This window comes from Nicotiana tomentosiformis, chromosome 3 (assembly GCF_000390325.3).
Source record: "Nicotiana tomentosiformis chromosome 3, ASM39032v3, whole genome shotgun sequence".
In the NCBI taxonomy this organism is placed as follows: Eukaryota; Viridiplantae; Streptophyta; class Magnoliopsida; order Solanales; family Solanaceae; genus Nicotiana; species Nicotiana tomentosiformis.
The window spans coordinates 145,290,025-145,314,319 of record NC_090814.1 but is presented as its reverse complement, the minus strand read 5'-3'; the positions used below and the strand labels follow the sequence as shown (position 1 = coordinate 145,314,319).

Here is a 24,295-nt window from a genome sequence, read left to right as displayed (position 1 = left end):
TAAATTATTTTAATTGGATAAAAAATTCTTTACACTATTTAAAGTATACTTCTAAGTTAAATTCATTATGTAAAACGGGTACAACTATTCCTAACAAGTCGGCGATTAGGAAGTACTCACTCCCTTTACTCCATTTTGAATTTTTCACGCTCCAGAAATATAATTATTATAGTATATATTTTATCTTATAACTTCTAATAATGATAAAAAAGTTTTAAAAAATAATTTTGAAAATTAGTAATTAGCGGTAAAGGTAAAATAAATTTTTATTTTTATTTTTATTTTGATTTACTAAAATAAATAAGTAAAAGTAAAAATATATTTTTAGTAAAGATATCAAATAAAAGCGAAGCGTGTGAGTAATTAATTGCAATTGTGTTGATATAAGAGCCAAGAGGGGTGAGTTTCCGTTTCGGACCCCGGGAAAAAGAAAGGTTTCCATTTCCGACCGTTTATCGGACAGGGGGAGCGGTCTGTTCAAATTTTGCGCCTATAAAAATCCCAGCGCCCTCTTTCTCTTTAATGCAAGTAGCAGACATGCAAGCACTGAGAGCCCTCCACTTCCAAAAACACCTTTTCAATCTCCCTCCAAAACCCCCCCTCTCATCCCTCCGTTTCACCATTCTATGCAATTCCTCCCAATACCCTAAACAATCCCGCCAGTTCCGATCAACTCCCCGTCAACAAATTCCTAAAGAGTCTACCTCTCTCACCGACGCCGCCGTACAAGGCTGGGCTGCCCCTTCAACAAGTCAAAAAAACCCTAGTGACGAACACACCCCGCAAACAGAGTCTAACTCGACTGCAGTAAATGGAAATTATTCCAACGGTGTAAAGACTAGGGTTTATGAAGTTCTAGGGAATGGTACCAAGAAAAAGGGGAAGGGTGGGAAGAGTAGTAAAACAGTGTGGGTGTGTAGTGATTGTGGTTATGATGATGGGCAATGGTGGGGGATTTGTAAGCAGTGTAATGGTGTTAATACAATGAAGCGATTTTCGGAAGGGATAGAGCGTCCTACGAGTGGGTTTGAGGTCACTGAGAATGTGACAAGGTCGTGGCTGCCTCATCAGTCTGTTAAAGCCATGCCTACGAAATTGACGGATGTAAATAAAGGGATCAATCAATTAAATTGGCGAATCCCTCTGTAAGTAAAGTGGCAGTCATAAATGAATTTGATCTAAGTGGAACTTTGAATTTCATAATAATATAAAAAAAATGAATGTTGCTTGTCTTTATCTAGTTCATATCTTTATATGAGTATGCCTTTTTGACTTTGACATTAATATGTGAAGATGGTTGCAAAATGTCAATGAACACTTCGAAATACTGTACTTGTATAGGTCTGGCCTCTTTGGAGCTGAAGTTGGAAGAGTACTTGGTGGTGGTCTTGTGCCGGGTACTGCCTTGTTTTGTCCCTATTTTTATACATGAAGTTCATTATGACTCGCAATCTCAACTGAAAAAATTCAAAATGTATTCAGTCAAAAAATTTCATAAAGATAGTTCAGGTTTATAAAAATTAACCCAAAAAAAAAAGAGATCAGGTTTCACAGAATGTTTGAAGTGCGGAATGTGTTAAAATCTATTCAGAACAAGTTCTTATTTAGGAAATCATTTAAAGCGGTTCCTTCTAGTGTCACTAAATTTTGGCTATATGTCTACTGCTAGTAGTTTGGCTGCAGGTTTTCCTAATGTTTGTTGTCATTTTGACGCTTTGTGGATAGTGAAGTAAACTTTTTCAATTTAATCAAACATCTGTCAGTATGCATCCCGCCCAACTTATGGGATTTCACTGAGTTTGTTATTGTATCTGTCAGTATGCATCCTGGTAGAAACTGGCTGAAGCTAAATTATAACGAAGGAGGAGAACTCACCCACATGTTTAGGGTTGAGGCACTATAGTTGAGGAAATTCTTGACTTATAATGATTTATGTTAAGTGCTTAGAAATGGGGTGGTTTTTAGGGCTCGACTTGCTAATTTGGAATAAGGAGGAAAAGAAAAATATAGAATTAAAATTAGCCTTATCAAAAAAGGAAGTGCGCAATTAATTGATGACTCCTTTATTCAGTGGGCACAACACCGTATGGTTACATCTGTATCATAGAATTCAAGGAGAAGCCCAAGTACTGATGGTAACAACCTTCATTACCCAAGTTCCATCTCTAGTTTGACAGCAGTACTGCATTAGACAGGTATACCCAAATATCTATACTATTCCGCGAAAAATTCCAAAAATAACTTAAGTAATGTAGCCTGCCTACTACTCTGTTATTAATGAGATCATGTTACTAACGTGTAACATGTTCACTTTAACCTTGAAATTTCTTGAGAAGCCTGAATGTTTTCTGTATAGCACTCAAAGTTATCCACCTGCAAATAAAAAAAGAAAATGCAAGCTTCCAGAAGTTGTTCATTCTGTATTTTGCTTTTACTGTATTTGTTGTGGTGAGCAGTGTAAAAGGATATGCATTGAACTTGCCACAGATGGACTAGGAGCCTCAACCAAAATAATATGTGCCTGCAGATAAATAATTGCTGCTATATGTACAGTCACTCTCTAGGCCGTCTTTGGTCTCTGCTTCTCACTGTTTAAGAATTATCCCCATTGTTTTCGTGGAGCATTTTGACTTTAATTTATTTGGGAGCTATTTGGTTTCTACCTTCTCAATACGGACTGATTCTTTCTTTTTTTTTTTCCCTATGTTGCAGGCTGCTTAGTCTTAGTTGGCGGTGATCCGGGTGTTGGCAAGAGCACGCTATTGTTACAGGTATGATGCTGTGTGCAGACATAAATTTTTGGTTCTAAGTCATATCATTTGAAGTTATCTAATATTCTCCAATCACTTTGACTATGTTACTCTCTATTGCAAGATCGCAGCCATAGTTGCAGAGGGGTGTGATATGGGGGGACCAGCACCTGTTCTCTATGTGTCTGGTGAAGAGGTGGGTGTTTATAATTCCTAATTGAGCAGTGCCTTTTTGCTTTTACAGCTTAAAATGGCGCTGTATTTGCTAAAACTGAAATTCTACCATGGGCATGAATGTAGATATACTCCAACATAGAACCTATTCCTGTCATTGGCAAAACATAAACCAATTTAAAAGCTTACTTTGTCATAACAGATTCTCTTTTTGATAAATGACATATATTGTATGTCTATAGATAAACTTGATGGTATATGAAGGCTTAGGTGCTATCTGTAACTGCCATTGTAGTTACAATTGTCAATTGAGTTTTGATTGGGCTGGTTCTGAGTAACTGTTGTTAGTAATATCTTCGTTGATGCATAAATCACTTCTGTAGCTTTACCATATTCACCTTTTCAGTGAGGTAGCTGATTCTCATGCAGGTTGAGCATATGGTTACTTGACTGAGAAACATGTCTACGAAGGAAAAGTGATTGGTTTAACTGGAAAACGGGAAAGTGAATAGCAATTATTCCCTCTGTTCCATTTTATGGGGCACACTTTTCTTTTTTTTTTGTTAAAAAAAGAATGATACCTTTCTATATTTAGAAACAACTTAACTTTAACTTACCATTTTGCTCTTTGTGAGATGATTTGTAGCCACACAAATGTGTATGGCTTGTTTTAGACTACAAGTTTCAAAAATCTTTCTTTCTTTCTGAAGCTCCATGTCTAGACCACATAAATTTGGACAAAGGGAGTGTATAAAGATCTACATGGTTTCAATTTTGGAAAATTATGCTTGTGTTTTGGCTTTGTAATGCATGGAAACAAAATAGGGGAAATGTCGATGGCTTGTAAACTTTTCCAAATTTTTATCCTAGCTTTCTTGTTTAAATAGTCTTTTTTTTTTCTTGCATGCAATTTTATGCTCATGAAAAATGTTGGTAACGTCCTGTCTTGAGTCTTCTTCATGGCAGAGTGTTGAACAAATTGGAAACAGAGCTGATCGGATGAGAATCGGGACAGATGAATTATTTCTTTATGCAAGTACAGATATTGAGGTTAACCCTTTCAATTATTATGAATGTCAATTTCGTTTCAATTATTATGAATGTCAATTTCGTTTAGCATGATTAATCTGTTTTAATGTGTTGTTCGTATTAATTGTTGACTAATATTCTTAAACTGGCCGACAACTATGCCTAGAGTTAGTACAACTGGTTGTGGCTGCCAATTGAATGACCTCTATCTTTAAAATTTTTGGAAGGTTATTAATCAGTGAAATATGAATAGAGCTGATTTGAGAAAACAGTGTTTCTTAAAAATAGGTTTTGTTCTTAAGGTGTTGCATAATCTTTCCCATTGGCTTGTGTTCACATGCTGTTTACAATATGAAGTATGAGGCCCTTCCCGCCCCTTTTCCCTTCGAAAGCGTAGCAAGTTGAGCCTTAGACAACTAGCCTGACTTCGACAATGCAAACTTGGGTGCTAGGTTAATTAGCATAAACATGCAGGGTAGACAGCAGAAGATATGAGAAGAAGAAGATTCTAAGTTGAACCTTTAGATGGGAACTGATTAGTGGTTCTAAGAATTCAGTTTGATTAATGTGCATTGTTCAGCTATGTACATAGTTACCCTTTTATTATTGCAGAGGCTTTGAATAACAATTGCAGGTCTTAATGAGAACACAAACCATGTTTTCCTTGCTAGTGATTTCCTCATATCTCTTTGTTATACTATGCAAGCACTTCACCTTATAGGCCTTTAGTATTCTTTTAAGGCTCATAGTAATTAAAAAGCTTGAATTTAGGAATCATCCTAGATACTTCATCACATAAATCATCCACTATCTCTTTGTTATTGCAGTCTTTGTTCAGTTGGAGACAAACTGATTTTGCCTACCCTAGAACATAAAGTTGGGAGTATATTACCTTGCATGTATTTACCAAAATATCTTAGTAGTTGTACTTTTATTATATTTTTTGAACAAACTTCTGATATTCTTAGTTGTTACCGACGTTTAGCCGAAATTTCTACATCTAACTGAAAGAAGAGAATAGATCGATATTTTTATCTTTTTAATCTTTAAAAATGCAATTTGTTGTAAGAATAATGTGTAAATGTCGCAGATAAAAAAAGTTCACTTAATGAAATGTAGGTCGGTTAAACTATGTCAATGATAAAAAATATCTTTGTATTAGTTTGTGTGCTTCGTCTTCTCTTGTGAAAAGCTAGGTCCTTCGCGCATTTGTTCAAAAAATAACCTGGACTACTTGAAGGTTGCAGACTGAGATATAATACTGAACATATGCTTAAAGTGAATACATCTGATGCGTTTGTGTTTTATCCCATGTTGCTGTCTTTATTCAGGATATTCTGGAGAAGGCCCAAACCCTCTCACTGCGAGCTTTGATAATTGATTCCATCCAGACAGTTTATCTGAGAGGAGTAACTGGAAGTGCAGGAGGTCTATCGCAGGTTCACTGTTTTGTGCTATGCTTTCTTTTGTCATAGTAAATTTTAATTGAGAGTTCATCCAAGTTTTTTATCCATTTGAATGGGAAGGGTTGCTCTCTATTCATTTGTTATTAATAGCTTTCATGTGAGGGAGTTTCCTATAAATAAGTCTTTTTGTCTCAAGGCAGCTGTTCTACCAGAATTTTCAGGATAGAATCTGTCTCTTAAGGATGACTTGATAAAGCTCTGGTTTACTATTTTGTAAATAATGAAATAGACAACCATTTAGTTGCTTGTCAAAACAGTGTTGAGTCATTATACTTGATACTGATTCATTCTTGACAGGTAAAAGAATGCACAGAAGCATTGCTGCGATTTGCCAAGAAGACCAATATCCCTGTGTTTCTGGTGAGGGTGGACTATTAACGTTGTGCTTTAACTTAAATACATCTGGTTGATTAAATTTCTTGCAGTAATTTAATTCAAGGTTGTTCATCTTTTTTTGTACTTTGGATGGCTTTATTTAATTACCCTCTTGTCCTCTCCTCCTTTGCAAAAAGCAAATTAAATTCTTTCAATTGATTTAAAAGAAAACTACGGAGGTAAAATTAATAAGAGGAGTTTCACCTTTATTTGTCATTCGAACTTATCAGAGGATATATTGTTCTTGATGGAGAAATTTTCTTTTTCTGTTATGAACTTATGCGTAACTAGAATTCATATGCTTTCAGCTGCCAGAATCTTTGTCTGGTTTTATAGAAATTTTCTTTCCTTCTCTTTGCCAGTTATTTATCTGTTGATCTGATATTAAACTCGGGAATCTTCAGATTGGACATGTGACTAAATCTGGAGAAATAGCTGGGCCTCGCGTCTTGGAACACATAGTTGATGTTGTTCTTTATATGGAAGTAAGTACTGTTCGCGTCTTGGAACACATAGTTGATGTTGTTCTTTATATGGAAGTAAGTACTGTCTGAATTTCAGTTTTGAGTAGTATCTCCTCCTGTGTTGTTATTTGCCATGCAAGTACACATGTTTTTTTGTGGCCTTTGTTTATCTCAAAGAGGAAAAAGAGGTTTTGATATGGCTTTTTACAGTGAAGGTAAACCATTGTGCTTATGCTAGAGATGCTGTATCGTAAAGTGCATGTTTCTTTTTAGTGATAATTTGTAGAATGCTATTTTTGTGCTTGGTCAATTTATTCAGAGCCCCTGAACATGTGGGCATATCCTTTATAATTTGTATGGCTTCTTTGGCTTCTCTGTATGGCCGTTTTACTCATTTGAGATAGTAATGTATCATGTCTGTGCATATTTTCTTTTGGCTGCATTTAGAATCTAATGTGTTTGGAGTCAGTTCTTCCAGACCGAGCACTAGACATCCTTCGTAGAAGAACAATTTTCTCTGTGCATTTTTTGCTTTAGGAGGTTCTTATTCTTTTTTTTTTTTGTATTATTCCATATCCTTTTCTCATCAATGCCCGGGTTCAAACCCTGAAATTGCAGGGAGAGAAGTATTCATCTCATCGTTTACTTCGTTCAGTAAAGAATCGATTTGGATCCACAGATGAGGTATTCAGATGCTTTCTCTCTCCCCCTTCTCCTTTTTCTTTTTCTTTTGTTTTCGTTGAAATGCTCTATATGATTTTAGTGCTAGTCTGGTGGGACAGAGCATCCCCTTCATTGTTTGAAGAGGGAGAAGATAAGGGGCAACTTAATGGAGGATCTATGCGTCAATTAACTAGTTTTGAGTTTATTTTATTAATAAAGAGTTAGTTTTGAGTTTATTAGAATGTTGATTTCTTGGAATTTTCAGGCTTCTCTGCTAGGAGTAGTGAATATCGTTTAGTTATAGGGCTTCATTCTTACTGTCAAGTTTGGAGATTTTTTTTTTTTTTGGGGGGGGGGGGGGGGGGGTTAAAAGAAATGGAGAGAATTGATTTGTATTACTTGCACTTTATTTGAAAACGTATTTAGTTGTCGTATTTTTATAGAACATATTTTCTACAAAAACTGGCATAAGATGGTTGGTCCACCACATTTAATATGTGAAAAACTTTTAATGTCATCCTCAACTGTGTCGCCTCTTGGTACCAAACTTATTCCAACATGGAAGGGTGCCAAACTTATTACAACATATGCGACACATATGTTTGAACTTGAAAAGAATTTTTACATAGATGTTCATTTTCTTTGATTGCGTATGGATCAGAATATGTTTTGATATTGGGAGAAGTGGTATTGGTTACGTTTTTGGAAAACAAAAGTGAGTATCTACCTTCTCAAAAAAAAGAAGAAGTGAGTATCTGGATCTAGCTCAAGTAGATTTTTTCTAATATTTCGCTGCTGTCTATAATTCTAAAACAATTTTGGAGGCCTTCATATGGGTAGAAGTAATAAGATTAAATATGACTAAGCATCTTTATTTTGCTGCTACGATACTTTTGAGTAAAAACTTTGTTGAAGGAAAACAAAAGAAAAAGTTATTCTGGCAGAAAAATATTATTCTGGGGTCATAAGGCAATTTGTTGAAGCAGAAATGTGACTGAACAGACAGTGGCCCCCCGCTTGACAATGATGCGTTCCACTCTTCTCTCTTTGAAAAAAGGCTCATTGCCTTTTCCCAGGAAACATTGGCTTCTAACTATTATTGGAAACTAATGACGACTTGTTTTTTCCAAAATCAAGTTGTCTGGTTCTTAAACCAAACAATTATTATTGCCCCAGGGTTTTGGTCTAGTGGTAAAAGCGCATCGTGTGAGTGTGGATTAGACGCACGTCATGGTTCGATGACGAAGGCTCGGTATTTAAGCGGAGAAGGGTAGAGGGCCAGATCTTTTATCCACCAAGTTTCAAACCGTGCGCCACTGGCCTTCCAGGATTTCTCAGTTATTAAAAAAAAAAAAAAAACTATTTATTCTATTATCTCCTTCCCAGAGGTAATATGTAGATTAAAAAACAAGTAAGTTATAATTGAGGTTTTTTAATCTCAAGCGCTATAGACTGAGCAGTGTTTGTTTGCTTGAGTTATCTTACTTAACTAACGCTGCATTTGACATTCAACTCGTTAGCCTTTTCTCCTCGGGTTTATATGTCCCAAGTTTCTTTTCACTGCTGGAAGTCACAATGTTATTCATGTTTAGTGATGTAGGCGAGTAGCTGTTAGAGGTATGTTCTGGTCTTGCCAGAAACAAGCTCATATTTCATTTGGAGTCTGATTTTCCGGCTTCATTTCATGATGTTGGGCTACTGGTGTTCCAAGAAGGTTATCCTTCTTATCTGGTCAGCATATTCTGATTGATAATGGTTATCCCTTTCTGATGTTGGTTAAAGATTTGTCAAAAGTCAATATGTAGACGTGACTTACTCTAGGGTAAAATCGCCAAAGGATTTCCCAAACCTTTTTAGTCTGGATTATGCTTATATCTTTGTAGGATTCTCATATCAGGGAAGTGTTTTCAAGTTATGATTCTGTGGAACATCATACTGAAAGTTTTGGACCATCCCTAATAATGATTTCTTAATTTTTTTTCTGATTTATGTATTTTTTCCTATTGTGTGCTCTGACATGTTTGTTTGTGTTGCAAATTGGTGCAATCAGCTAACCTAGTGTCTTTTGTTTGCAGCTTGGAGTATTTGAAATGTCGCAATCAGGCTTGCAGGCTGTTTCAAACCCAAGTGAAATGTTTCTAAGTGAGCAGCAATCGGATTCTGAGTTTCTGGCTGGATTAGCTGTTGCTGTAATTATGGATGGATCTCGAGCCTTTCTTATTGAAATTCAGGTATGTCTTCATGCAATAATTTGTTTTGGGCATTCTCAAGTCTTTATTAGTTTATGCTCAAGTAGAACCAAGCATTGTGGAGAAGTTTCATTATAGACAAATATGGCCCAAGAAGGTGAGTGAAGGACTGATCAAATTACCATGTCTTATGGGGTAAGGCCTATGGAGGGCTATAACGAAGATATGGGATGATTTCTATGACAAACATCAGAGTCAAGTGGGTAAATGGTCAGGTCCTGGAAAAAAGATGGTGCAGTGATAATCCCTTGTGCAACGTCTTCTCTACGTTTTTCAATTTCTCTTGCCAAAAGCTATGACAGCTGCACAGGTGTACCGATGAGGGGAAGGAAGAGAGCTTTGTGATTTAAGCGGTTTTATTGTTTTTTAGCAACCTAAATATCTCCCTTGCTACTTCCCCATGAATCTGCTCTTCTAATGTAACATTTTCTCAAATATTGTCATTTGAATAAATTTCTATATCCATGTAGGCATTGTGTGTCGCTGGTTCATCTGTCTCAAGACAAGTAAATGGTGTTCAAGCTGGCAGAGCTGAGATGATAATTTCAGTGAGTATTACTCCTTCAAAGTTTACATGAGCTCGTAAGGAAATTAGTAGATTCTTCTAATAGGGATCAAGTTGTTGCTTTCAATCTACTGCTGAAACTTGTGGTTCACATGCCAATTCTTGAGAGTCGTTGATATTTCCTTTTTTCTTTCCTGATCTAAGTAATTCAGATGCCATGGGCTACATTCTTTGGGATCAGATATGCTGAAGATTGCAAATTAACTGGTTTCTTTACTACTGTATAGAAACCAATTTAATATTCTTGAAAATCGTTGATATGTCCTTTTCCTGAAACTGAATAATTCAGATGCCATGGGCTACTTTTTTTTTTTTTTTGTGGGCGATCAGGTATGCTGAAGATGCAAATTAACTGGTTTCTTTACTACTGTATACAGGTTCTTATAAAGCAAGCTGGTCTCAAGCTGCAAGAGAATGTAATGATTCTAATGAACATTCCCAGAATACTTTCTTCCTTTTATGGCTTCTCCTCAGGATATTTTTCAATTTGATCTTCCTTTATATATATTTGGTTTCTCAGTGTATACTTTGTGTTTTCTTTTATAATTTGACATATTCTTTAGATCCTTGATGTGGTTCCTGTTCTATTTGATTATAGGGAATTTTTCTCAATGTTGTCAGTGGCGTTAGCCTGTCAGAGACTGCTGGAGATCTTGCAGTAGCAGCGGCAATTTGTAGCAGGTATATTTTTCATGTATATTAGTCATCTGTCTTCGCAGGTCAGCGCCTATATAGTTTTCTCTCCCAGTTCATATTATTATTTTACAGAACCTTTACATAATTTAAAAATTCAAATTCATTTAGTTAATCAAGCTTAAAATTAATGTGGTGTTTTTTCCTGTAACTAACTTTCAAAGTATTTATAGTTTTACTTCTTGTATAACATAGAAGTCAAATAGACACCTTAAACTTCGTGCTGAGCTAAATAGTGTCACATAAAGTGCGACAGAATGAACATGTGATTATTGTGGATGTTTTCTGTACATTAATACCAAACTATGTGAAAGACAAAGGAGGGAGTGAATGGACAGAGGAAAGGAAAAGAAAAAAGAAGCATGCAGTTTTCTTGATGGCGTGGAATTGCTTCTTGTGACTGGGAAGATACATTTACTTAGCTGTAACACATAACCAATGTCTATTTAAGTAAAAGCAAACCGATGTGTGCCTGGCTTGGCTGTCCAATCTTGAGAATGTGAAATGGACTAGAGGATTTCTGCATTTATTTATATTCTTGTAATTATTTTTATATTTCTTGTCAAGTATGTAGATGTTTGTAAGCATGTGCATTGTATCCTTTTCAGTTTTTTGGAATTCCCTCTTCCTGTGGGCATAGCATTCATTGGGGAAATTGGCCTTGGTGGTGAAATTCGTACGGTATTATACTTGCCCCATTCCCCTTTTTACTTTCTGTACACTTCCCAAATTAATTGTTTTCTTGTGAAATTTTTGGGATTTGCACCCTGATAACATGGCTTATTCGAATTTGAGGATGCTATCTGGCCTCACACAATGCAATTAAGATTAAATAATAGCTTATTCGAATTCGAATAAGCCAGTTGATATCAATATTTTTCCAAATAGGCAAAAACATGATTCTAACTATAAATGTTGCTTTTGGCTCCACCTCGAAAAGCCAGTTGAGATTTACTTGTAACTACCGTACCTCTTTCTTGTGATTTTCTCCTTTTCCTTTTTTTCTCTATCCTTTTGTTGTTTTATAGTCATGAGGTGGAAAAAACTGCACTTTTGTCACTTGTGATGTTTTTATTTTTCCAAATTTTATGAGTCTACTTTTATGATCTTCCATTTCCTCGGTTATCAAACATAAATACCATAATTCATGCATCCTATCTCACCTTTCTAATGTCCGGGCTGACAAAAGCCATGTAGCTTCTTCTTATAGGTGCTGTTGCTTGGAGTTGGTCATTCATTATGTTGCCTGTTGGTTGTTGGTTTCCAAAGTTGAGAAAAAGAATATTATAGCCCCCCTCCATCCAGCTGTAGGCCTATGGGTTTTCGAAAGGCATTAAGTTGGAGATTGTATATGCTTAACCATACTTGCTCACCATGCACAAGACATATTCTGATATTCTTTTCCTCTTCCTGCCATTCTGATTCACTTCTCTTTGTTCTCCTTGCAAAATTATTAGGTACCAAGAATGGACAAAAGGATAAATACAGTGGCGAAGCTGGGATATAAGAAGTGTATTATTCCCAAATCAGCTGAAACATCAATGGCAGCTTTAGATCTCGGAGATACTGAGATAGTGGCCTGCAGGAATTTGAAAGAGATGATAAACATTGTGTTCAGAAAACGCTGAGATGGGTTATAGTGAATGTTTTTGTAAATGGTGATGCAGTCTACGCAGATGTCAGTACTGTATATTATCTAGGTTGGACTTTATGCTGTGTGTTTTTGGCTCAGAGTTGTGTCATTTTGCGTATATGAACATAGACAGATTGTCTAATCCTCTAATTTACTAGGTAATTATCTCAAGCCCCTTGGAATAGTAGTTTTGCTCATTCACATCTTGAATGCCATTAGCAAGTGTTTCGCTCAATTTTTTCAATGCGTCGACAGAAACACAGACAACTTGGAGGTGGAATAGGAGTGAAGTAACCTATGTTAAACGAGAAACGCCGACACAAAGCCATTATGTCAAAAATTAAGATACCTGATGAATGATTAGTGCCATAACCTCTTATTATGTAAATACAAAAGGTAAAAACTTACTTGCGCCATGTTTACAAAAAAATTAATGGATGCAAATCATGGTTGAATAATATATATTTTTCTTTAATTATTTAGTATGATGTAAATACCGGATGCAAGTAAGTAAACATATGTTGCTTGGAAATTGGAATATAACATACGTCAATTGAAAGGCTTTGGCCCAATGGGCCGCTAAGTAAGAGGGCCTGTCGAGGTAGTTGAATGAGCTCCCATGGTGTCACTCCGTCTGTGTCCAATTGAACATAACAAAGTCCATGAAGCTCCGGCATCCCTGCTACCGGCTCCGGCAGACATTCCGGCAGCAGTTCCGATGCTTCGGCACCAAATACAGCGGCAGAGTGGTAGTCGAAGCAGAAGATGGTCGTTCCTTTGCCGTCGAAGTCGATGCTCCAACCCTCCAAGCAGACTCCAGAGGCTATGCTCTCCCCCGCCGTGACCTAATCTGTAAAATCTCCCAAATTCTAAAATCACCTCCTTCCGCTTCATCCGATCCATTCCTTGACCTATCCGACTACTTGGACACATTAACCTTAACTCTAACTCCCTCCGAAGCTTCCGAAATCCTCAAAAACCTCAAATCCCCAACCTTAGCTCTTCGTTTCTTCCGATTTTGCCCCTCCGAAATCCCTAAGTTTCGCCATGACTGTTTCACTTACAATCGCATCCTTCTCATCCTCTCCAAGTCTTCTCTACCGAACCGGCTCGATTGCGTCCGCGAAATTATCGATGAAATGGAACGGTCTGGTATAAGTGGAAACATCTCCACCGTTAATCTTCTAATTGGAATATTCGGAGACGGCCAACAAGGGAATGGGCTTAATGAGCTGACGAAGTGTTTGGGGTTGGTTCAAAAATGGGATTTGAGGTTGAATTGCTACAGTTACAAGTGTATGTTACAAGCTTATATTAGATTGAGCAATTCGGATAAGGCTTTAGAAGTTTACCAAGAAATGAGGAGGCGTGGCTATAGATTGGATATATTTGCGTACAACATGCTTCTTGATGCTCTTGCTAGGGACCAAAAGGTTTGATCTTTGGCATTATTAACTAAAGTATTCTTTTTGGGAAGAAAAATTATAGTGTAAAAGATATTTGTAGTCTGTCTTTCAATTGTGAAATTGAGATTAATGAATTACTTTTTTTTTTTTCACATGGTAAACCTTACTGTCTTTGTGGAACAAAGATGGCGCCTTTTATGAAATATTTTGAAGTCTAGATATCAACGAAACCAGATTGCCTTCACTCCAAATTGGACCACTTCATTCGGTTGTTGTATCTAATTTCTATTATTGTAGTTTTTTATGAGATTGAATCGAGTTTAATTTCTATATCTAGGTTTCAAATTAGTGGTGCAGCTAGGTACACCAAATTCAATGGAAATGAGCTGTCTTAGTTATTAAAAATAGGAAATGCAAATGAAGTGCATCATCACCTTTACCTCTAAATGGGTGGCTTAGTAGTCGAGAAACTGGAGTAATAACTTTGCGTACGGAAATTTGATCCCCGACGAAGGTGACGCTAGGTGAATCTTTTCAGTATTCTAAACCTTGGTGTATAGTGTGTCTTGGCTTAGTAGTCGAGAATCTGGAGTAACAACTTTGCGTACGGAAGTTTGATCTCCGACGAAGGTGACACTAGGTGAATCTTTTCAGTATTTTAAACCTTGGTGTATAGTGTTTGTCAGTATCGTAGTAGTGGGAGATAAGCAAGTACCTGGTGAATTAGTCGAGGTGCACACATTGGCTCAACACCACCGATATTAAAAAAGGTGTTTTACGCTTATTTCGACTTTTGAGTTTTGCAAGGTGCAGTCATTCAATTAAGATTATTGTTGAAGCGGATAGGAAGAGTTCTAGTCACAGGTGCTATCATTATTTCTTGGTATGAGAATAATACAAGTATGGTCAGATGTCTTGATATTGAGTTTGCTAGTGTATTTATTGTCTCTAAGATTAAAATACTTAATAAACAGTATACATGCATTATGCTACAGAGCTGTTTTGACTCCACTCCATGAGTGTGTATTGAAATATATGATGAATATGGTTCTGCTTGTCTAATGATTCTAATGTGCAGCGCTTTGCCAGGTTGATCAGGGCTACAAGGTTTTTGAGGACATGAAGATGTGGCACTGCGAACCAGATGAATATACATATACCATTCTGATCAGAATGACCGGGAAATTAGGGAAGCCCGGCGAATCACTGTCTTTTTTTCAGGAAATGCTGTCAAAGGGCATATCACCGAATTTAATGGCTTATAATACTATGATCGAAGCTCTTGCCAAAGGCCGAATGGTTGATAAGACTATCTTTGTCTTCTCTAAGATGGTGGAGAATAGTTGCCGTCCAAATGAATTTACCTACAGTATTATTTTAAATGTATTGGCTGCAGAAGGGCAACTTGGAAGACTTGATGAAGTTGTGGAAATATCTAAGAGATACATGAATAAACCAATATATGCATATCTTGTTAGAACATTGAGTAAACTAGGCCATGCAAACGAAGCTCACAGGCTGTTTTGCAATATGTGGAGCTTCCATGATGGAGGAGATCGTGATGCTTTCTTATCCATGTTAGAGAGCTTATGCAACAGTAAGAAAGTAACTGAGGCTATTGACTTGCTGAATAAGATGAATGAAAAGGGAGTAAAAACAGATACCTTCATGTATAATACTGTGTTCTCTGCTCTTGGGAAAGTAAAGCAGATTTCTCATCTTCATGATCTCTATGAGAAGATGAAACTGGATGGCCCTTCACCAGACATATTTACTTATAACATTTTGATCTCTAGCTTTGGTAGAGCAGGACAGGTTGAGGAAGCTCTCAAGATTTTTGAAGAACTTGAGAATAGCAATTGTAAACCTGATATTGTCTCCTATAACTCCTTAATAAATTGTCTGGGGAAGAATGGTGACATTGATGAAGCGCACGTGAAATTCATTGAGATGCAGGAAAAGGGCTTGAATCCTGATGTTGTAACATATAGTACTCTCATTGAATGCTTTGGGAAGACAGAAAAAGTTGAGATGGCATATCGCCTCTTTGATGAAATGCTTGCAGCTGGTTGTTATCCTAACATAGTGACATACAATATCCTACTTGACTGTCTGGAGAGAAGTGGGAGAACTTCAGAAGCTGTTAGTTTATATGCAAAATTGAAAGAACAGGGTTTGACAGCTGATTCAATCACATATACCATCCTTGAACGTTTACAAAGTGGTTCACATAGAACAACTAGAGTTCGCAGACAACATCCAATCACCGGTTGGGTGGTTAGCCCATTAAGGTGATAGGAAACAGGGATGGGATTAAGCTGCTCATGGTTGTACGCTTTAAGGATTTACTTGTGCTATCTCCTAGACCAAAGCATGGTGCTAAAGCGACATTAAATTGAATTTAAATCGAGGACAAGTTGGCATTTATAACTCTGATGATTATGAATTAAGCTGCTGCCTTGAAGACCGATCAGCTGTTGAAGACATGAATCCTTTTTATGTGGAAGTAGTTCCAAATCTGATCTTTTAGTCTGTTTATTGGTGCATATTTACAAAATACACCTCGGTGAATGGTTACTTCCACAGTTACTTTAATGTTCAAAATTCTATTTGGCTGTGGTAACCACTCTAGATGAAATATATAGATGCCTTGCTTTAGAGATTGGAGTGTGGAAGCATGATATTGTACTAACCATCTGTGTTGACAGAGTTTGGGTGAAAAGTGAATAGAAGACAGTAAGAAGTTGGGCCAAGAACGAAGCTGCTTATTTCTAGTACAACTGGGACCCTTTTGTGGAAAACTATTTAACTGAGCTGATCACCCGTCTTACCATGTTTGGGTGAAAAGTGAATAGAAGATGGTAAGAAGCTGGGGCAAGTGCAAAGCTGCTTATTTCTAGCAACTAACACAGTTTCTGGAAATCATCTATTTTAACTGTCTTCGATGTTTTGTTGATGTCTGTATTCATACTTTGGATGCTAGGAAAATTCTTCCGCATGAATATACTGCATGGACTTTGGATGCCTGGTGTTTGACAACAGATCCTGAATTGTATTCTTGTCCAGATTCCAGATAAGTGATACTAGTATTAGTTTGTAGTGCTGCTCTTACTGCATTTATTTGTAATATTATAGCGACCGAAATTAATAGTGGTTTGGAAATGGATTAACTTCCTTCAAATTGTTTTCATAATTTGAAGTTCCCAGAATGGAATTCAAGTGAACCTGACTCTAACCTTTTGCTGCCAATCTGTCTATAAGAAACACTAATTTCTTCAATTGGGAACCTTCCCTCAAATGTCTATACTCAACCCTGATTGTTTCCTCTTAAAGGTTAATGAAAACGGTTGTTTTATCAGCAATAATTCTCTTGAAAGTAAGCGCAATTACCATGCTTATGCATCTATCACTTTCCATGACTTGTCATTGCAAATTTTAGAATAATGCTTCTTGCCAAAAAAAAAATTCAAATTTTAGATTTAGTTATAGAACCCGTTTATCACTATGATTACAGAACATGCTTGCCTCCTTGAAGAATAAACTGTCTGTATGGAAATTTTGTTCTTGTGATTGATTTTCTTTTAACTTTGTCTTTAGGTGCGCTATGTTTTAGCTTGTCGCTCCCTCGTTAAAAGGCTTGTGAGTTAGTGAAATAAGTGAGAGTTTTCTCTCCAGACTGTATACTTTATGGAAATTTTGTCTTTATGATTGATTGACATTTCTTTTTAACTTTGGCTTTAGGCAAAGCCGATGGGGCTGCCCTGCTGTTATTTAGCTTGTCCGTCTCTTTCTCACTTAAAAGTCTCCTGGATTGTGAAATAGATTATAATAGTTTTTTTAATCTTTTATCTTTCTAACTGGCAATAATGCTGCACCTTTGTATCTTATCGAAATCATTCGAGCGGAGTTAAGCTCCAATGTTACAAATCTTGTTTTACGCTACGAGCTTACTTTCAGGAAATAAACGAAAACATTACAAGTTTTGCTATATCAGCTGGAGTAGCTGTTTAAGTCCCACATTAGTTGAGGAATGGGTTGTTTGTTCTTATATTGTCTTAAGGAATCTCTACTTTATGAGCTAGTTTTTCGAGTTGAGTTAGTCTCAATATTCATCTTTTAATAGTAGGATATTAGAGTCAGATCCAAAATCTTGTTTAGTTCAATATTGGTGCTCCTGTTCATCTTTTTATATGATCTTGGCAACCTCTTTAACCTATGGGCTAACTTTTGCTGCCTCCCCGGACTTGATAATAGGACAATTAAGGAATCTAATCAAAAGGACAAAGCTGAAGGATAGTATTGTAATCTATTTGATGATAAATGGAAAAGCAAAAATCAGGCAAATTATGGTCATCATTTTCTAATAAAATGCAATAAATGTGAGGATAAAATATGGATAAGTAGTTATCTGAGGTTAACCGATTGCTCGTTGTGGAGGACCAGTTCCTTTGTTGCCCAAAATGAAAACATGAAGTAAAGGGGGTGGTCCGGTCCACTGGTCCAGTTCTGTCGTCTCAGATAAAACTGATAATCAAAGATCTTTAACAGCTTGGTGCATCTAATCTAATATTATTAAAATTATCAATCGATGTAGGTCTGCTTTCTTTTGCCTTTTTTCAGTCACCATTTAAATCTTATCTCTTGTTAGTCTAGTGGGCTAAATTGGTTTTAAAAGAATATTTTAGCCCACTTGATTAATCGGGACATAATTTAAAGAGTGGCCTAAAAATTTAAAAAATAATTGGATCTTGTTTTATTTTGTTCTAGCTTACTACTTCCAAGAAAGTAAAATGGTTACAAGTTTGGCATCTCAGTTAGAGTAAAACCCTGAAATAGTCACTTATTATCTGTTCTTCATATCCTAGAGAATGATCTCAGTTATTGTACACAAAAAGGGAAAAGGAAAAAAGGGTCTTAGTTGCGTTTCATGACGTGAGAAAGCAAAATTCTACCATAATTGTTGTCTCCTTTGGCATTAAAATAAGAGGACATTTAGAATTTGAGGTTTGTGAAAACTATCAGTTTTCACAGTAACCCAAGTTAATATTACAATGATGGTTGAGTTAGATATTTATAAATATTTAGTGAATTTTCTATATATATAAAAAGTCTAGGTATAAATTACTGGATTCACGAAAAATCCATAAACAATCCTCTAAATTTTCCTCTGTTTGGAGTTCCTTTTTTATTTGTATTTTTTATTTTTATAATCATAATATTCGAGCCAACTTACATACACCTCAAGCAGTTCCATGAGATTTGATTCGTGAGATTGGTGTTACGGAATTCAGTTATCAAAAAATGGAAAAGCAAAAACCATAAAAATCGTGCTCAATTGATTGATACTTGGTAGTATATTTAACGGAAAAAGTGCCGAATATATCCATGTACTATCTTAAATAGTTCACATCTATCATCCGTTATACTTTCCGTTCAAATTTAATCCCGCCATTAACATATTAAACAAATTTGCCCCTAACCCTAACGGATGTCCATTGTGGCACCACACTCCGCAAATAAAATTAGGAGTGGGCATAATAACGGCCGAACCGAAAAAACCGGCCGAATCGTGAATTTCGATTTTTCGATTTCGGTTTAATCGGTTATTCGGTCGGTGCACGATTTTTAAATTATTAAATTTCAATTTTTCGGTGCGGTTTACGGTTTTGGTGTTTCGGTTTTCGGTTAAACCGAAAAATCGAAATTTTGGGTATTAGTTGAGAAAAATACGTTTGAACATATGGGTTCTTTTGAGAGTCCAAAACTTATTATCCATCTGAAGGCTAAGCCCAATAGTCCAATACCCATTTGAAGCCCACCCAATTTACCCAAACCTAATTACCTAAGACTTAGTCTTACAGATACATTCTCATTTCCCAAATCTAAATCAAAAATTAGATTTAGGGTTCCTCTGTGCGACTGCTGCCTTCTTCCTCAGCTCTGTGCGACTGCTGCCTTCTTCCTCAGCTCGACTGTGACGCGTTATTCCTCAGCTCGTCGCTCATCCTTCTTCCTCAGATTATTGCGACTTCTTCTAAGTTCTGAGTTCCTTTTCTATGTTCCTAGCTCATTCGATTTTGGTGAAAATTTCTTGTGTTGATTATTCCGCTAAGTGAAAGTCAGCATGTAACTTTCTTCTATTGATCTCTTTCTATGCTACGTTATTTTGTTAAATAGGTACATGGACTTGACTTTCTGTAATTTTCTGCTAAGTTATTTTGAAGTTTCATTGATCTCTGAGCAATTTTGGTAGCTGTTGTGTTCTGTTTGGATGTGAAATCCTGCTAGTAGATTAATTGTTATTTTGTTAATTGTTATTTTGTTCATATTGCTACTAGAAACAGTAGTAGTGGGTTGCTCTAAAAGGAACTGAATCCAATAATTAACAATAGAACTTTGTTCAAGTACAACTAGATTTGTGTTTGTTTATTCCAAGATTCTCTAGATTAGAGTAGCTGAAATCACTCAATCCGCATTAATGCGTCCAAACCATATTAGCCAGACTTGATTTAGAACAAAGTTTCTCGCATTTTATGACCACTGGAAGTAAATCCAAGATATAAAAATCTTGAACCGTTAATAACCCAAAAAATAAATCGGAAATAACCGAACCGAACTTTAAAAAAATCGCACCGAACCGTAAATACTTTGGTTTGATTTGGTTATTAATATTATAAAACCAAAAACTGATAAACCGAACTTTACTTTCATAATAACTGACCGAACCGAGACGCCCACCTCTAAATAAAATGGAAGTTGGAGTCCATGTCACCATTTTTTACAATATCTTATTTATTGCATAGATTTACAAAATCAAAAAAAAAAAATTTAAAAAACATTCTCATTTGGAATTTTTACCCCATCTCTATCGTCCACCGTCACCTGCCTGCTTTTTCCCCAATTCCAGCAAGAAATTCAAATTAACTAACTCACACAGACAAAAATTGTCGATAAGATTAAAAGCCACCAAAGTATCACTACCTTAGTTTTACTCAACACCCACTTTATGTCATATAAAATATTTCTTTTCTTCATATCTTGCTTGATTACTGTGACGACACCATTGAAGAATTTGTAAAGAAAGCTTGAGAACATAAAAGTATTGAGATTCATTGAAGTTTGAGCGAAATTGTTAGCTGGGTTTGTTGGCGATTTGAGGCTTGCTGATTTCTTCATCTTCATCGGCATCTTCGCTGGAGGTCATCAGCGACTGTACGCTTTATCCAAACTCTCTAAATCACCTTCTTTTTCATTTTCATTCTCATCATGTGTTTGTTGAAATTTGGAAAGGCCATATCTTTATATTGCTGATGGATTTGCGCAAGAATTTCGGATCTCAAATTTCGAAATCTGAGAAATGAAATTTGGAGGTTAATCATTGTTAGAATCATTTGAAAAAAATCATTTGTTGTACTTTATTTTAGATTTACTTACCGATTTGGGAGATGCATTTGAAAGGAGACTAAAATCACCATTAAAGGGTTTCGAAAAGTTTGAAGAATATCCAATAGGCTTGTCATGTTCTACAGCAGGTGTTGAAGTTCATTCTAAGTTACTTGAATATACTGTTGAGGCATAAAATTATTGAGTAAATTCTGGTTTTGAAGCTCTTTTTAGTGGTGAAAAATTGAGTCTTTTGAGTGGTGAAACTGCTGGTTGAAGAAGAATTCGAAGGGGATAAAAGGTATTGGGGGTGGTGAGGTTAATTACGTGGCATTTTTAATTTAGGGGTCCCAATGTTGTGTTACTGACAAATTTGTTTACTATGTTAATGATCACGCCCAACTATGCCTTATAAAAAGGACTAAGCGGGTACTGCAAAAATAATCCGGTTTAAGAGTCCGGAATCGAATCTCACAGGGAACTAACCTATTTGCTACAACTTTTCAGTATCACTAAAGATAAGCTCAGACAACCTTTAGAGTTCAAGATTTGATTTGCGAATTAACAAAATTAACTTAGAAGAAATGACAATAACAATGATCAACTAGTAAGAATGATGTTAAATCAAGGATAAAAAGATCTAGGGTTTATGATTTCCCCAATTGCAAGATTAATTCCTGACACGTTAGCTATAATCTTGCCGCAATTCTCTCTAAAGATGATGAGTTCTTGTTTACCGCAATTATGTCACGCCCCAAACCTAGGGGGCGAGACCGGCACCTGGTGCCTCACCTATCATTGCGTACCAACTTGCGACTAAGGGAATCTGAACATATAATGTCATACTTTGGCCATGGGCCACATTGCAAGATAATTTGCGAAGCAAAGTATAAAACTGAATGGATACCAAAGCTGACTAAACATCAATATAAAGTTGGGACGGCAAGGCCGTCATAACTACTACAACTGACAAACCAACAAAATATACATACAAGGCCTACAAGCCCAACATACTGCACTAACTAGCAAGATATGTCTACAAGCCTCTACTGATAGATGTACCGTGATCGGAACAGGGCCCCGACCTACACATAACCTATATACATATATACACAAGATGTACACAAAATTCCTAGACCCAGCAACTCCGAAGGACGTTAAGCTTACCGATAAAGCTGAACTCGGGCAACACCTACTGAGGAGGTCTACCCGCCTGTCTGTATGAACCTGCACGCATGAAATGCAGCGTCCCCAGAGAAAGGGACGTCAGTATGAAATACAGTACCGAGTATGTAAGGCAACATAATAACTGAAAGCTAAAACTGAATTGATAATATAATAACTGAAAGTAACCGGGAGTCAAAGATAACCTGAAGATATGCTTACCTGCTGATACTGACTCAACTCTCTCAATATAGTAAGTAAAATAACTGTCAGGCCCTATAAGGCTCGGTATATATACAACTGCTCTGCCGTAGTAGGCTCGCTCATAGGCGCTCGCCCATACTAGGCTTTGTATCTCGGCCAACTGGGCTCGCTCATAGGCGCTCGGCACAGTAGGCTCGGTATATAACTTACCATCTGATCGAAGGTTGCCCAATATGGGCCTGCCCATCGATTATAGCTCGATGGTAATAAAAATACTGTAATACTGTATATATAGGCTCTCTGCTCTCTTGACTGGAAGAAGATAATACTCAATTAAATATGAAGTACCGATAAAGAGAATACTGTAATTTATGAGACTATAATAATGTATATAAATTCGGGAGTATGAACTTCTCTTTATGCCTCGTTATCAAACACATGTAATTACGAGATCATGCCAAAATGAAGGAAGGGTTTAGCCTTAACATACCTGAACTGATTCTCTTGACAATCCTTCTAACACACGTCAATTGCGATAACATGTAACGGCAGATCGAAGTATAGGAAAATTCATGTGATATTCTTGAGAAAGATTGTACCGTACTCTCTTAGAATCGCAAAATTCCGTTATTGTTTCTAAGAAGCCTCGTAGTATAACTTCGGATAAATTCTTGTTGAAGCAAAAATCACGTTCCATCACTTGTGCGAATTTGCTGAAGCACTATATCTTGCTATGAAGAATTGATATGTCTTTCTTTGGATTTTTGAGATGTCTTTTACCTTAGTGGGTGTGGGCCCCACTAAGGTAATGAGTTGGCCACAAAAAATTCTCCAAATGCCACCTTGTAATTTGACTTAAAAGTCACCAAATGGAACATATATTGTTGCCACGTTTGGGGGCCTTTAGGCCTTATCCAACACCTTAATTAATTATTCACTAATCCTTAATTAACTAGGTAATATTCCATTACTCAATAATTAATCAATTATCCACATAATTAAGAATTATCTCAAATTACTTAAAATACTACTCACTTTTAACATACATTATACACCTTACTATCATGGTCATGTGGTATCTTGTATGGCACAAGTCCATAAATATGGGGTATTATAGTTTGGACCGTATTTTACCCCAAATTGTCAAACCTCGACGAAACGCATTTTCTTTGATTTGTTTACCCTCTCACCTTCACGAATTTACTAATCACTTATTTTGAAATAGCAAAATGCTTATAATCTCAAAATAATCTCATTCCCAAACTTATGTCGATTAACTTACGACGAAACTTTAATGTATGAAATTGCGATATGTAACATTTCACGTACGAAAACATAGAGTGTAACAAATTATCTCTCGATCAATTACGATAATTTACTAGAAGTATTCTCTCGAACTACTCTAGCTGACAATTCGTATAACTCATAAATATCGTGCCAAAGCTTCATTATCTTTAATCCCGCTTTTAAATTCAAGTAATTAAACTCTTAACTTTCTCAAAAGTGGCGTTGTTCAACAACAATATAATCAAGTGTTCTCTCTCAAGCAACACAAGATAACTAGACATGATAATCAAGGGCCCTTCAATTAACCACAAGAAACACATTGTTGAATAATTAAAGCCTAAAAACGGCTCAATTATATCAAAATGCAATCAAGACTTTACCCAACAATTGGTTCCACAACCCTAGATGACGGGTTTTGCTACTCATAACTGTGTAAATAATCATAGTAATATCTAAAAGCATTGAACCACAAATTAAAGAAAAGCGGAGAGAAAAACTCAAGTGATTCGTGCTTCCAAAGTGCTATGTAGCATCTTGCCTCTCTAATGATGTCTAACCATTCAAAAACTAACTTTACGAGGTATTTATAGGGTTGAGGTTGAAGTATACATGTCCACAAATAGTGAGAAAATAAAATTGGCTCGGATAGCAGCGTCGACGTGAGGCACTGTCAAAGGCACCAATATTTCTGCACGAGGCACCGTTAGGGGCGCCAATGATAGTGCTCTGGACAAGGCCTTGCACTGTCTATGGCCATGAATTTTCAATGTCTTGCACGTCTTCTTTTATT

At 36.4% G+C, this 24,295-nt stretch overlaps 2 protein-coding genes across 3 annotated transcripts; both read left to right on the top strand.

Annotated features, from left to right (window-relative positions):
* Positions 1 to 397: 397 nt before the first annotated feature.
* LOC104116209 (uncharacterized) lies at positions 398 to 12,245 on the top strand. The gene is made up of 15 exons (XM_009627023.4): positions 398 to 1,145; positions 1,342 to 1,397; positions 2,713 to 2,771; positions 2,875 to 2,946; positions 3,891 to 3,974; positions 5,285 to 5,392; positions 5,717 to 5,779; positions 6,199 to 6,333; positions 6,877 to 6,942; positions 8,997 to 9,152; positions 9,641 to 9,718; positions 10,113 to 10,151; positions 10,334 to 10,416; positions 11,037 to 11,109; positions 11,886 to 12,245. The coding sequence occupies exons 1-15, from the start codon at positions 523 to 525 to the stop codon at positions 12,054 to 12,056; spliced, it is 1,866 nt and encodes a 621-aa protein (XP_009625318.1). The 5' UTR covers positions 398 to 522; the 3' UTR covers positions 12,057 to 12,245.
* A 353-nt stretch (positions 12,246 to 12,598) lies between these two features.
* On the top strand, positions 12,599 to 16,716 carry LOC104116210 (pentatricopeptide repeat-containing protein At1g51965, mitochondrial). 2 transcript variants are annotated; one of them, XR_690808.4, is made up of 3 exons: positions 12,599 to 13,494; positions 14,557 to 16,328; positions 16,451 to 16,716. XR_690808.4 is itself a non-coding variant. In XM_009627024.4 (2 exons), the coding sequence occupies exons 1-2, from the start codon at positions 12,724 to 12,726 to the stop codon at positions 15,760 to 15,762; spliced, it is 1,977 nt and encodes a 658-aa protein (XP_009625319.1). In that variant the 5' UTR covers positions 12,599 to 12,723; the 3' UTR covers positions 15,763 to 16,716. The 2 variants fall into 2 exon arrangements, 1 of the variants encoding a protein (XP_009625319.1); XM_009627024.4 differs by having other exon boundaries at positions 14,557 to 16,716.
* Positions 16,717 to 24,295: the final 7,579 nt, after the last annotated feature.

Bases quoted from the DNA above. Each gene is read 5' to 3' on its own strand.
- LOC104116209 (XM_009627023.4), top strand. From the start codon at position 523: ATGCAAGTAGCAGACATGCAAGCACTGAGAGCCCTCCACTTCCAAAAA. The intron at 1,398-2,712 runs GTACTGCCTTGT...CCTATGTTGCAG, and splicing joins TGGTGGTGGTCTTGTGCCGG to GCTGCTTAGTCTTAGTTGGC. The intron at 9,719-10,112 runs GTGAGTATTACT...TACTGTATACAG, and splicing joins GAGCTGAGATGATAATTTCA to GTTCTTATAAAGCAAGCTGG.
- LOC104116210 (XM_009627024.4), top strand. From the start codon at position 12,724: ATGAAGCTCCGGCATCCCTGCTACCGGCTCCGGCAGACATTCCGGCAG. The intron at 13,495-14,556 runs GTTTGATCTTTG...GCGCTTTGCCAG, and splicing joins CTCTTGCTAGGGACCAAAAG to GTTGATCAGGGCTACAAGGT.